The following is a 14,750-nucleotide window of genomic DNA, read 5'->3' as shown; positions in this document are numbered from 1 at the left end:
GTCATTAGCTTATTCGCTATATATATATACACGAATATCTATAAATGTATCTACATCAGCGTATATCCCCAGTAAACATTCGATATCCTATATACTGGGTATGTACAAGTGAACTCACGAGGTATTTCGCGAGATCCTAATCGATCGAAGGACCGAAGGATGTGCCGCGGTGTTCCGCCTGGAATATGTCGCAAGAATCGGCGATGCGCGGCACAGCGAATCGCGTTGCATCGGCTCGATGTAGTGAAAGGAATACGCCCTGCGATGATCCGTGGCGAATCCGACGGCGGCGATCTGAATCCCGCATCGAGTTACGAGACGCGCGCGCGAAGTATCTAATAATGGTTCTCCTAGACGAGACAAGTACGTATCATCGTTAAGCTCGACCTCATCGCGGATACATAATATGTACACTATATAGACGAGCGCGCACATAGATGAATCTTGAATGCATTACATTGAACAAGAATAACTTTGCGAGTGAAAAATTAGTCTAATTAGATGCTGTTTGCGATGCGGATGTACACGTTGTGTAAAATATATTCTAATTAGATGTAGAAGTAAAAAATATATTCTAATTAGATGTAGAATAAAAATATATTCTAATCAATGTAGAATTAATCACATGCGTGATAGCATATCATTACCATCGTGCTTTAATATTTAAATTTTATCTAAATAAATTGTGTGGTACAAGAAGTTTCGAGATTTAATTTAAATTTCGGGATTAATTTTAATATTTTACGCAGATTTCTTGTTCTGTAGCTAAATGTATAAGCTGGCATACATGAAAGGTGTAGCGATTAAAACGCAGACATCTGGTTTTAGATAAGATAAATCTTGATACGTTATTGATATTATTGTTGTACTATTATATCTCATTATTGACGCTTATTATTGTTCACGTATACGAGAAAGTGCAATAAGATGTAAAAACTGGAAACATTGAAACGTTGTACTTCTCGCGCGATGACATAAGTATATAGCATGTAAATGCATCACGCAAGTACGGTACGGTTTCTTGGCGAAAGAAAAATCTTAATACGCACGTAGCAAATTCAATTTATGCAAAATGGCACGCGCTTAAGCATCCTGACTTTCAAGCGATGCGAGTGATATACATACACACATGATGCATTTGCAGCCGTGAGCAAACGCGTAATGTTAAGCGTGAGATATAAATAACAGCTAATAAGCGACACATTGCGCATGCATACTTAATATATGTGAGAAGACTTAAGCTAGAGCTGGGTAGCATTGCAAAATGCGTGTAGTTGACATAAACATATTTGAAACAATACAGTATTATCTTATTCTACATTCTATATGCGACTTTCAAGATTTTATCCTTCCTAAATGACTATGTACGTCTAAAATTATTCTTTTCTGTACTCGGAAATATATTGTTATATCACAGTATTATATAAATTTTATATTTTGTAGTAAAAAAATTTGCTAAGAGATTTTATTTACTATAAAGATGTACTTCCAACTTGTAACTATTTTGTGGTCCACATTTATTTCGCGAGTGCAACGCATACTCGCGTGTGCAATCTCTCTAACGAGCTTGTCAGATTATAGACACATATTTACGGAGGATCATGCGTGGGCGCAGATGCGCACGCGGATACGCGGGAGACACACGATGAGCCGCGCGCGAGATGGACCGCGAGGGGGACCGACCGGTTGCCACCTACCTATCGTCTAACCAGAAAGCCACGACCATCATCCACCACCCTTTGCTCAGTTGGCGGATTACGCGAGAACGTCCAAGATTGATTCTCCCCTTCGGCCTCCGGAAAACTGCCGATGGCGGGGCAAAAAGGGGGCACAAGCAGAGCGTCTCGGCGACTATAAAGCCTCACCATGACCCACGTAAGCTCCGTATTTCTAACTGCAGTTAGCACGAGAGTCTCGTACGTGACTTTTCGGGAGATTCGAGTGTGCCTAGCACGCAGTGTGATCTATTCGCTGGCACGAGAGTGTACGCCAAAATCGCCGACAATAATCGAACATTCGTCTGGTTGACTTCCGGAATAATACGTCGAACAACATGAAAATCCTCGTGAGTGTTACTTCTTAATATATCTGCGCGCTCGATCGATTCGCGATTAATTACAATAAGCTAGACAATTAATAGTTTTAATTGGTTGCATTTCTAATTTGTAATTGCGTTGTTCTAATTAAATTTAACAGCACCGCCTAAGTTTTTTTTTTAATTCAAATTCTCGATGAATTCTGGCCGTGATGTAGTGATTTTTCTTTTAAATAATGTCAAAGAAAAAAAAGAATTAAGATATTGGTTGCAACAAAATTGGATTCGAGTTTTCATTTGACTGTCAAGTTTGATATAAAAGTTCCATAAAGTTGGCTAAAACAACATCTGTTCTTTTCCTGTTTGATACTATCAATTCTTTTTTTAATTCAGTGGAAAAATTGGAATTAATGTTAACGAGTTTTTTTTTACATCTGACCGAAAGTGAATTAAGTACGATAAATCTGTAAACAAATTTTATGATACTTCCATGTGACATTTATATAATAAAAATATAATATAATAAGCAACAGTTTATATTAATTTTATAAAAATTTTTGCTTTATTAAACTATTCTACACCGTTGATTAAAAATTTCATCAAAAATGACGAAATCGTGGCAATTAGATGCAGAGATTTTACGATCGCAACCCGATTGTCGGATAAGGTTTGATAATCGTCACAATCGGCAAATGATCGGCTATCCAATCGTGCGAATTGAATAAAATTCGTATTTTATTCGCATCAGAAAAGTTTCTACGAACGAAGACGATTTTATCGGTATTAATTTCATCATTTCCGCTCGATGTGCAAAAATAGCAACTAATATTCTTGGAAGAATGACGACGAGTTCGCGATTGTTCGTTACAACTGTGATGTGATATCGCATGTATTCCGATTCGTGTCGTGTAAATATTATCTCGCAATCACATCACATCGTGCGACCGATGGTTAATGAAATGCACCGAGAGCGCGACATTTATCTTTTACACGTGCGTTATTACACGAATCTGTGTTCTCGTGCGCATTATTATTATTTTTGTCTCGTTAACTCGCGTGAAAAATGTTACGCGTGTTGTGTTGCAAATCACTTGACTCTCCTCGATTTTCAACACACAATGGAGGAAGTCTGCGACGAGCGTGAGACGAGAATTATGACGCGTGGCAAATACGTATGATTATTCATAACCGCGCCGGGACTCGCGGTGAATCGAAAATCTTCTGCGTGCCGAACTGCCTACCCATTTCAACCTACCTGCCTATTTAGTCAGCCCTTTTGCATGAGTAAGACGCAGGATTATATAATTCCCGCCGTTGAATCCGCCAGCGTTCGCTGTGCTAATATATAATAGCAAATAATAGCTGACTATTTCGAGTATAAGTGCAAAATAACACTTGCGTTTTGCAATTGCAATATTTCCTCTCTTTTATAACATATCAAAAAAAGCGCGTATCATTAACGGCTAACTCAACTATTAATTACTTAATAGTCGTTATCAAGATATTTCATTGCAGCCCCCGTTAACAACCACAGAAGATTACTTAATTAAAGTTTTTTTCTTTTTAAAGAAATATTATGTAAATAATTGGAGACTCATAATATTCAAACATTAATATTAAATATGTAATAATTCGTGTGAGAAAGAGAGAGAGAGAAGCTATCACTGTAATTATAGACTTTCTCAAGTAGAGGGAAATCTTCTGGCTGTTAAAAAAAAAGAGTAATTGCTACATATTATATATGCTATATTCGAGTTAGGAAGCTTTGCTTAATACAAAAGTACGTCAATCTTCATCCGACGTTATATTAATAATTATTTTGCAGATATTGCTGCTCGGTCTGACGATGATGGCGTGCGCGCAGAGGTTTACGACTCCGCAGTACTACAATCCCAACTACTACGGCCGCCCTTACTACGCTATTCTGCGACAGAGACAAGACTCCGCGCCGGACGGATCGTACTCCTACAGGTGAGATCGTCCTCCGTCACTTCAAGTGCCGAGCGGCGCGCATTGATAAGCGGCGCCGAGGCGTCCGTACGTCTTCGCCGAGAGAACGATCTCGACACGGTCGAGGAAGCGCGGTTGCCCTCGAACTCGTATGAAAACACGCTCGCGCCGTTTGGTCGATGTAATCGCGAAGCTAACACGCTCGGCGTGATTGCCAGGTTCTTTTTTTCTTTCCTCCATCGTCTTCATCGAGGAGTGATTAATAGGCAGGAAGGAAGTGTGGTTAATGCACCGGAAATGCAAGAATATGGTGACGCGTCTGGTGAATAGAAAACTTCTATATTATTTGTCAATAAGTTTCTATAAGCTATATCAATCGATTTTCTGTGTTTTTTTTCGTGAGAGATAGTTAGAAAAACCACAAATAAAAAGACTTGCCAAAAAAAGTTCAATAAAATCTTTTATCTTATAAAATGTTTCAAAGTTAATTAGTGGTCCATCGGTTATTGATAAAGCGTTAGGATCAATTAATATTTTTAAAGCAGGACTTCTGCTCACTTTCGCTGACAGCTTTTGAGCTAAAAATGATGAAAGACGCGAATAACTGAGTTACGAATTAAATTCAGACATGCAAATAAATTGAGAGAGCTTTATTTCCAGCATTACGTTGAGGATTACGTTGTTCGCAGTTGATCGGAAAGAATCGATATGATTGTTTGAAAAGATGTGGGATGCATTGGGGGGGGGGGGGGGGGATCGGTCATCAGCAATACGAATCTATATAAGCATTGTTCAGCTACTATTTTTCAATCTCAACAACGCCGGCATACTTTTACCAGCTAAAAAAGGAGATTGAACGTTGCAATTATGTCGATCGTGCTTGTGCAACATTCGTTAGTCAGGCTTCCCATTATTTTTATTGCCCGCCCACCCAAGTAATTTTCGGATCCGCCGAGATAGCGCTCGAATGAAGGGAAAGAAAATTTGAATGAAAGGGAAGGCCGGTAGTCTTGCATGATTGCTCGGAAATGTTTCTGCATACGGTATATCCTATTAACCGTAATTAGACGTACGTCAAGATTTGCGGACTTGTGTAGCAATCACACGTGTATCGCAAATTTGTGAATGTTTTCGTGTGTGATGCAATCGTGTGTTAGCAATTTTGTGAAACTTATTTTTAATATATAATAACGGCGTTTTAGTTATTTCAACTTGTTTTTTTATTTTTTACATTCCAAGAATATGAAATTATCCAAAAACATGTTTTAAACTCATAAATAATTAATTTTATTGCCGCCTCTCGCATGTATAATATCTCAATTTATGAAAAAATAGAATTGTATATTCAAATTAAGAGAATTATATATTCAAAATTAAAAAACAAATTTCTGTAGAAAAATCTGCTCATTATTGACAGTAAAAGAGTTGATTACGTATTGCATTGAGAAAAATAATATTATTACACAGAGAGAAGAGAAAAGCTAGCTGATTAAAACTAACACTTTATTTTGGTTCAACGACATGAGAATGTTGAATATTTATTTATTCATTTATTTAAATGAATAGAGTGGTGATGAGTTGCGCGTTAAGCGATTAGTCATAATTCTAATGACGATTATTACAGGCTTACAGCGTAATCCGAAATTTCTACAGAAATTTGTATGAAACGTGAACATGGATAATTATTACGTTAGTTCCGCGACTAGCTTATAAAGTTATATTATGATATCGTATAATCATCCGGTTGTACGACACCAATAATTATTTAAAATTCTACAGGAGAGACGGCAAGAAAAGTGGATCGTCGCGAAGAAGTGTCGAAATATTTTTACCACGCTCTGACTTTCTAACACAGATCGCATGATTCGCTATAATTAGTCGAACACGAGATTGCGGGTCGGCGATTATCGAATTATCTGTTGGATGATGCGATCCGTCTTTAGTCGTCTCGCAGTGTGATATTAAAATCACGGTGAACCTGCATGACGCATCTCGCACGCAATTAGCATGAGCGCAACAATCGACTTTGAAATTAGAAACCCGCGATTATCGTTACGACACTCATTCCGCATTACTGACATTCGTGCCTCGGTGACCCAGTGCACCCCAATTCAATTCAGTAGCCCTCACTTTGCACAAATAGTTCCGCGACGAGCCGCGACGATTCGTACCTCCGTAATAATCAATTGTGTCTCGCGACGCTTTCTAGCTCCGCACGAGTTTCAGAACGTGTTATTCGAGATAATCGGCCAGGCGTGCCGAGGTCGCGGGCCATTCGCTCGCGGGTCAAGCCACCTGCGGCGATTCGTCAGGCGCCGTTTAAGGCCTCGATCGGAATCGCGAAAAAAACCGTCAACCTTCCTTGACGCGGGACGGCCGAAGGAAGGATGCATAATTGGCTTTGATGTTAATCGTACGCGCACCGCTCTCGGCTGCGCAGCTCGCAATAATACATTGCGCAATTGAACAATTACAATCGACCTACCTGCCTACCTTTACCTGCCTGCCTGCCTGCCTACGCACTCACCCGTCCTTACCCATCCTCAATGCCCTGGAGTTTGCACCTAACTCGTGCCCCTCCCGTTACACCTGTCTCTGGGACACGAAGACTCGATCAGACTCCACCTAGTATCTCGAAGGTGGTGCGTAGTACTTTTCTCCGACTGGCTTTTCCAGTAGCAGCTCAGTGCGAAAGCGGATGCGAAGAAAGTGTGTTAATTGTACAGTCGATGTCAAGACGAATGTTCAATACTCGAATTTGATTATTTTAACTAAATTTGCACATTCTGTGAAATTATATTTGTACAATGTATCTTTAGAATCGAATCAAGCTGAAGTAGATCTTCTTCCATTACTAAACATCCACTAAACAGTGCGTCTTAATCGTAAATTCAATTTTGAAAATGTCGAGACTTTGACGACTCCCAAATTACATAATTTTAAGAATAAAGAGTTTTTAATAATTCAAGTTTTAGAAGTAAGAATAACAAGCTGTTATTAATCATATTATTACAATAAAATTGAAAAGTAGCGACAAGTGATAATCTCACTCGACATTTTCGGTAGAAAAAAAATTAATTTTGAATTTACTTAATTAAATTTCTACCTTACTTGATTAAATTCTCAATGCTTTCTTTCGAATAAAGAAAACTATTTCATGCAAAATTTGTTTTCATCGCAGCTACGACACGGAGAACGGTATCTCCGTAGCGGAAACGGGGCAGCCGAAGAACATCGGACCTCACCAGATCGAGGCAGTCAGAGGTCAATACAGTTACACGGCTCCGGACGGCACGCCGATCGTGGTTACTTACACGGCCGACGAGAACGGCTTCCTGGCGAGCGGCGCTCACCTGCCGACACCGCCGCCGATCCCATTGGCGATACAACGCGCCCTGGCGCACAACGCGGCTCATCCTGAAGAGGAGGATCCTTACAGAAGATACTAGAGCTCACTGTGCCTACACTAGGACTGCTCAACGCTTCGATATATTGACAATGCTACGATATTCCAATGTTGCGATCTTCGTTTTTCGGATGTCGACGATATCTTTTGCTATATCACTTATTATTCGATCGTTATGCGTCAACGAGTGATTTTTTCGAAACTGATGATCAATCCTGCCGGTTATTAATTATAAAACTAAAAAATTAAACATTATCGTGTCGATAAAATACTTCCGAAGATCGAGCATGCTTGCACTATGATCGTTATATCGATGACGAATTTGTTGAGGAGTGCTAGTGTGTCTATTTTGCGCGAGCAAGTCGAGGCACGATTAGGCGAGACAATATATGACGTGGGAATATAATCGATGAGTACAAGCAAAGAGAGAGTACAAGAAAATAATAGATAAATCAATTATTTTTAACAATCGTAAAATTGCAACCAACACAGATGTGCTTGTAAGCTATAAAAAATTTTACAATGCTGTATTATTTTTTTCCTTTAGAAACACATTTCTTTCATTTAAGACGGACTGATGCAACGGAGATTGCCAATTAAAGTATAATTCGTTTCGCGCTGATATTTTAAGAAGTCGCGATTAAGGTGTGTCGAGAGAAGTCATAAAACTGTACTTAAGATGCTGTAATTTACAGATACGACCAATAACACGACACATTATGAAAGTTCGAGATAAAATAAAATATATGTTGAACAGAATTATTGTATATTGCGTGTTCTATTCATAGCGTTATGTTCAGTGAAGTTCTGCGTTATTACATCATTCGATCACACGACATTTAAGCACTTTAAATATGAATTACACAAAAATGTCTCGCCGCGAGAGAGACGTCGGCATATTTCGAGAGTTTATGCAATTTGCAAATTAAATTATTTTTTTATTTGTAAAATGATGAAATCAGAAGAATAGAGTTTACGAATAATAGATCTGTACAAAATAATTACGCCGTGCAATTAAAAAATGCACAGATGATTAACATGAAAATAACTTGTACTCGTCTTTAATAATTTCGCTCGTCGTCTGAACGTGCCCTAATCTTAAACAGTATAAACTATTCGATTTACGTAAAAAGTTAATTAAAACAATAAATTTCGCATATTTTGTGGAAACAAAAATTAATTTTATCAATTGGTATCCACTTTTCAGATAAAAAGGAATAATTGTATATAAATAATTCTTTATATAAAGCAAATTGAAGAATAAGAATTCTGTCGGAATTCTGTTATACTGTTTAGTGTTAGTCGACTAATATCAACGACATCCCTCAAAGATTTGCCGGATACGAAGTATGGCGCTTTGCTTTATTGATCCTAACACGAAGAGATTACATCTACTGACGCGATATATCAAGATTCCGCGTTATTCCGCGATTCGCCGATCTTTCGTGCATCTCGCTTTTCCATTTTTCCCGCTCGGTATAAAATACTGGAGACGGTGAGAAGGATCAGAAATCGCGGTGCGGACGCTTAGGCGACAATATGTCATGTCACATATATGCTGTATTGTATCATGTTTAATGGCTATCTTTATTAAATCGTTTAATTGCGATTGCATTGCGTATCCAGATATTATGAGTATCATAATTATGTGCCTATTATTATAACGCGTCATCGAGATATATATATATATATATATATATTCATTAAGGATTAAAGATCGTCTTCGTCTTATGCCTTTAACAATTTTTAACGAACCGGTCATAATTACTGTATAGTAATAAATTATTTTAGTACGCAGGATATATACTTTTCTATTTAGCGATAATAACTTTAAGCTTTAATATATTTGTTACACGATGAATGATAAACTTGCTACATCATAATTTGTATGTACTTGTAATAGCGGAAAATGAATTCCAAACGATGTTGCGATATTGAGATAAATTATAGATCGACCATATGCTCGATAAATTGCTCGGTGATTTTTCAAGATTACACGCGAAGTCAAAGTCGTCTGGTGACATCGATTAATTTGCATAACTAAGCTTTTACTAGCCAGCTGCGTTACATCGCACACCTCGATTGCTTAATATGTTACGTCAGGAAATTCAGAGGAGAGAAATGAATTAATGCCTTTCAGAGCATTCAGGATTTGATTTCGATGAAAGTGCGTCTTTTTCAGTCTTTTCATTGTAGGTGTGAATAAAAAAGATTTTTTTAGAGTCACGCAATATTTTCTTATTTTGATCAAATTTTATTTTGCTATCTTTTATTTCTTTTAATCGCTTGCTGATCTGGCAGTGTATCTCATTGCAAAATTCTCTCTCTCTCTCTCTCTCTCTCTCAATTTTAATAAGTCATCCTTATAGATTCAAGATGTGGGACGGATGAATATATAAATTGATTGATAGTTTAATAATTTATTCAACATCAAATAGCTTTACTTCATGAAAATATATGCTGAACAACATACTGAACCTAGCTGACTCTTGGGGAAATTTATGATTTCGTATGTAATCTTTATCTCGAATTAATTAACAAGTTAATTAACAACTAACAAAAATTCCATTTAAGAAAATAAATTTACTTGTCACACAATAGATTTCAGGTTTCAGTAATCGTTGTCGACTATTAAGTATGTCTGTTTCGCGAAAGTACTGATTCTAACAATCATTAATTATGGTCATGTTTTCGCGCTGATAGTTTAATTGTGTTAATTACGTTACGGCGGCACGGTTGTTTTCGTAAAATTTTAGGCGAACCAACCGGCCTCGTGGAAATGCCATCCGGATTTATGTTAATGGTAATCGTAATATCATGTTAAAGGTGAGTCAGTGAAAGCAAATCATCGGTCTCCTATTCATTGCACAACGCGCGCGCGAGTGAGTCTATCTCTCAAGATTTCTCGATTCACTCGTGAGATGAAATGACTGGATATCAAATTTAGCTTCTCCAAACTTTCTTGCTTGCCTTGATAAAGTCTTGAAATAAGATCGTAAATCGATCGAAATCATGAGATTTAGAAGCGTGGTCTTTTATCAGTTTTTTTTTAAACGTTCGCTAAACTTCTTATTAATTCTTGCATTAGCAAGTTACATTCGCATTAAATCAGACTCCTATGTTTATAATACAAGCTCTGTCGAGACGTAAATTGTATTTGCAAGTCAATCGAGCAAGCTAATTTAAAGGTCAGCTGTTTTATTAAATTTATGTAATTAACTGAAGTTAATTAAAATATTAGCTGTTACCGAAAAAAATATTGCAATATTCGCCCTGGCGATTGCTGTACATAAGCTACAAATTTGGCAAACCCATTGCGATTTACGAGACGACGTATCAAATTATGTGATATCGCGGGTGTAAATTGTAGATCGTGCACATCGTGCAAGTGATGCAAGCTTAAAGGTTATTTGAACTATTTGACAGTAAATTTGTGCGCGACGCGCAAGGGTGAAGTATTATTGAAAATTATAATCGACAGTCGATAGCTAGTCATTACCTGCTGACAGTTATTAATGGCAATGGTTAGTTATATCACTAAACAGTCGGATTCGCTAGTACGTGAAGTCATGAGTAAGTTGCATTGCGAGCGTGGTTGAAATTTCATATTTGTGCCGTTGATTACGAAAGTGGTCTAAGTAAAAAATTAAAAAACTATTGATCTATAAAGTCAAAATATCATAAAAAATAAAAATTTTTTACTTAAACCACTTTAATTAACGGCACATTTGTTAATTAGTGTAGACTTTTCAGGTGTAGATATTGTTATGTCTATTGTTAGATAACTATAAAAGCACTTTCAGATATTTTAACGTTATTTCTTATCGTTTTATGACAATGTAATAACTACAAATAACAAGTTGAAGATTACGCACATGTATCAAACTATCGTTTTCTCTAAATATCGAGATCGTGAGGTTCTCGCCTTCCATGCAATATTGAGATGCTCCGCGAGTCAATAGAGTAATATTTAGATAGAGAAATATTTATAGATAAATAGAGAGATTTCGATTAAAGTAAATCATTGAATGTTCCAACTTGTTAATTGTTATCAATTAATTGTAAATCATTTAAAAGTTCTCCATTTAATGAACCTCTATTTAATAAATATAATGTATCAGTTAACTCATTTATATAAAAAAAATTCCGAAAATCCAAAATTTCAAAAATCAAATTCAAAATTCAAAATTTCAAATTTCAAAATATATAAATAATTCAAGTGTCATGAAAAATAGTTGTTGCTTGTAAGACGAGAATTTTTTCCATTTCTCGCTTCTATGTATTTTATTTAAAATTACAAAATTTATAATTGTACATCTTTATTAATAATAAACTTATAAGCGGTCTGTGGCAAGCCATGATTGTTCCCATCGTTATCAACGGTAAAATGCACGGATGCGTGTCTGTTCGCGTGTCAAGCCGCGGAGACGCAAGTCACTCGCTCGCCAATGAGGTTGTTGGATCCCCACGATCGAAAGATCGACCGTAGGGAGAAGTAAACCGGACCCTTGGTAGCCGATATCGCAAGAACACGCGATACACGAAATCGATATTTTGCATACAATCGTGAAGCGTTTTGGCGCGAGTCTCGCATCGGCGATATCGGTCAAGGAAATTGGACACTTCTGGACCGGGCGTATCTTGTCGCAGAAATCGCGATCACAGCGCTGTCGCCGATCGTTTGAAGCCGTTGCTTTTGCGCAATGGAACTCAGCAATACGCGCTGCTATTGTTCTAACAACAGCGTTGACAGGCTATTTCATTTGCGGATGCATTCGTGATTAAGGAAAAAAGTCTCGTAAAAAAGCTGTAGAGTTTTATACGATGTAACATATAAATTAAACTTAAGACACGCTAATAAAACCAGTTATATGGCGTTTAATTAAAAACAACTTTTTATTATACTCCACTTTTGATTTGCGTAATGTTTTCTTATTCTCTCGTAATAATTTTTTGTTCAATTTCTTTTATTCGACAGCTATAAATATTTTACGACATCCCGTATATATTATTTCTTATTTTGTGCATTTTTGTAATTGCTTTTGCATTTTTGTTTCAATATTGTAGTTAAAAGTAATACCAAAACATTTATTTTATTAGCAATTTAAAATTCAATTTTATCACATTCTCAAATAACAATAATAACAAAATGCATAATAAATTATAAATTTTTTCAGAAATACATTTTGAAATGCGAATTAAAAATTACCTTGATAATAAATAATTATACAAACTCAAGGTAAAATAAAATTAGAGACAAAAATGTTACAAATGTAACCGAATGAAATATAAATCATTAAAGACACGAAATAGAGAGATTTTACACCTACACAATATTCTACGTATAATCTGCATAAAAATCTAAAAATAGACGCGGAAGCGTGAGGCAGAGAATTAACGACAAATTGAAGGGGAGGGTTAAAGTGTCTACTTTGAATGGCAATCATTCCCTCGCGATAGATGAATCTCGGTGATGACAGCTAGACACGAATCCGAAGTTTCCCGGCACGAATACCTTTCGCCGCTCGTCATCTATAACGGAAAGAAAGGAAGGGCATGGAACACGGCGCGAAGAAAGGAGACGCTTCGAATGCCAGCGACGACTACACGCTTCGCAATTCGTTCGCTTCGCGCTATTGATCAGGCTAGTCGCGACAGAAAACGATCCCTAATAAGCACCTCGTCATGCGCCAACTACATCCTCGCAGTCACGTCGTGACATCATCGGCATAATGTATCGCGCTCTCCGACGGATTAACGCGAGAAACGAGAAGCGACTTCACCCTTCTTGATACTCTTTACCGGGGACCTTGAAGTTGTAGCAAAAGGCGGAATATGGGGAAGGCGTTGTTACGCAGAAGAAGAGGCGCCGAACACAATTGAGACACAAGATCGATAAGAAGGAAAACGAAGCCAAAGATTCGTAGGGAAAGATCGATCGATATAATGATACATGATTACTGCAATCGCTGTAATAAACACATTATTAGAGAACATTATTGGGCAATTTCTGCACTTGAAGATAAATTGACAAATTACTTGCGATTACTTATAATAATAAGCGTGATTATAAAGTAAAAGCGAAAGAGATACGCAAAGGAGCCAATAAAAAAGTTGAGAAAATTGTCCTTATTGCTTTCCAATAATTTCGCAGGATTCCTATGTTGTAGATAGAACGAGAATATTAAGACTTCGCGAATCAAATTTGCTTGCTGCATTTAACGTGATTGCGACGTGTTAACAATTCGGCAGTAAAAATGTCGAAAAAAACGTGAAAAGTCCATTAAGAGGTTGAGAAATATTAATGTCGCTCCAAATTTCGAAATTTTTGTGCTAATTATATGCGCGCGTAAAATTAACAAAATCCTAAGGAGAGAAAGTTCATCAAGAGGGAGGAAGTGCTCGTCCATCAACTGACCTTTAAGTACTTTAAGATTCGTCTCTCTCGCTCCTTCTCGATTCGACCCGCTCGCGGAAGACGCGGATTGCGAAGTGCACGATCACGCAGTGCAAATGGATCACGAAGCGGAATTGGATTTCGAAAATTTCGAGCGGGTTTCGGGCGTTGCCGTGAGTCTTCCGAGCTCTGGGATCGATCGATCGGGATCGGCGCGATGGAAGGAGTAGAAAAGAGACCCCCTTCCTCGATCACGAGCCTTCTTATCCAAGACGTTTCCAGATCTGAGGCCTGCTTGCCTCGGGGAGTACGAGACTCACTTGAACCCGGCCTGACCTTTCTGGTTTTATTAGCCACGTCGGCTTAGGTATGCTTCGTCATCTCGGCGAGGCTCACAAAGCGTCCGCGTTCGCGCGCGTGGTAGAAGAGGCGCATACCTGCGGGGTCCTCCCAGGCGAGCATCCTCCATCCAAGGATTATGCAAACCGAACAGCGCCTCGTGATTCTCCGCCCGCCGCTGAAATCACGCTTGTTGCACCGCCTCCACGGTCAAGCTAGATCAATACACGATGACATTACTATGTTATTGGCTACTGCACAATCTACAAAGTGAATTTAAAGTCGTTCTGAAATTTCGGCCGATTTTTTATGAGCATTTTGAAAGAGATTAAGAATCTTTGAAGAATTAATGGAAAATCTTGTCGATCTTTGAAGAAAGTAATGTAAACGAAAAGTATCGATTACATCGGGTTGTCGATCAAAACTTGCTCTAAATCTTAATGTGTGCTTAATGCTTCATTATATAGAATAAATCAAAGTTATCTAATTATTTTTAGTAAATAAATGTTTAGGTTCTTTCATTCAAATTGTGATAATTCAGAAATTGCAATTCTTTGTTTATTAATTTTTGCCCACAAATAGCAAAATTATTTTCCTTCGAAAAACACGGCAATTTTCAGGAT

The 14,750-nt window shown here is 37.5% G+C and overlaps 2 protein-coding genes across 2 annotated transcripts in view; one reads left to right on the top strand and one right to left on the bottom strand.

Annotated features, from left to right (window-relative positions):
• LOC105678625 (sphingomyelin phosphodiesterase) overlaps window positions 1-14,750 on the bottom strand; it is a 71,848-nt gene that overhangs the window by 48,280 nt on the left and 8,818 nt on the right. The gene's annotated exons all lie outside the window — the stretch shown is intronic.
• On the top strand, window positions 1,732-9,617 carry LOC105678629 (Cuticular protein 78Ca). The gene is made up of 3 exons (XM_012378123.2): window positions 1,732-2,065; window positions 3,861-4,006; window positions 7,167-9,617. The coding sequence occupies exons 1-3, from the start codon at window positions 2,054-2,056 to the stop codon at window positions 7,432-7,434; spliced, it is 426 nt and encodes a 141-aa protein (XP_012233546.1). The 5' UTR covers window positions 1,732-2,053; the 3' UTR covers window positions 7,435-9,617.

This window comes from Linepithema humile, chromosome 1 (genome assembly GCF_040581485.1).
Source record: "Linepithema humile isolate Giens D197 chromosome 1, Lhum_UNIL_v1.0, whole genome shotgun sequence".
NCBI classification, from domain to species: Eukaryota; Metazoa; Arthropoda; class Insecta; order Hymenoptera; family Formicidae; genus Linepithema; species Linepithema humile.
This window is presented reverse-complemented; position numbering and strand designations above follow the sequence as displayed.

Coding starts and splice junctions, on each gene's coding strand:
- LOC105678629 (XM_012378123.2), top strand. Junction 4,007..7,166: donor GACGGATCGTACTCCTACAG/GTGAGATCGTCC, acceptor TTTTCATCGCAG/CTACGACACGGAGAACGGTA.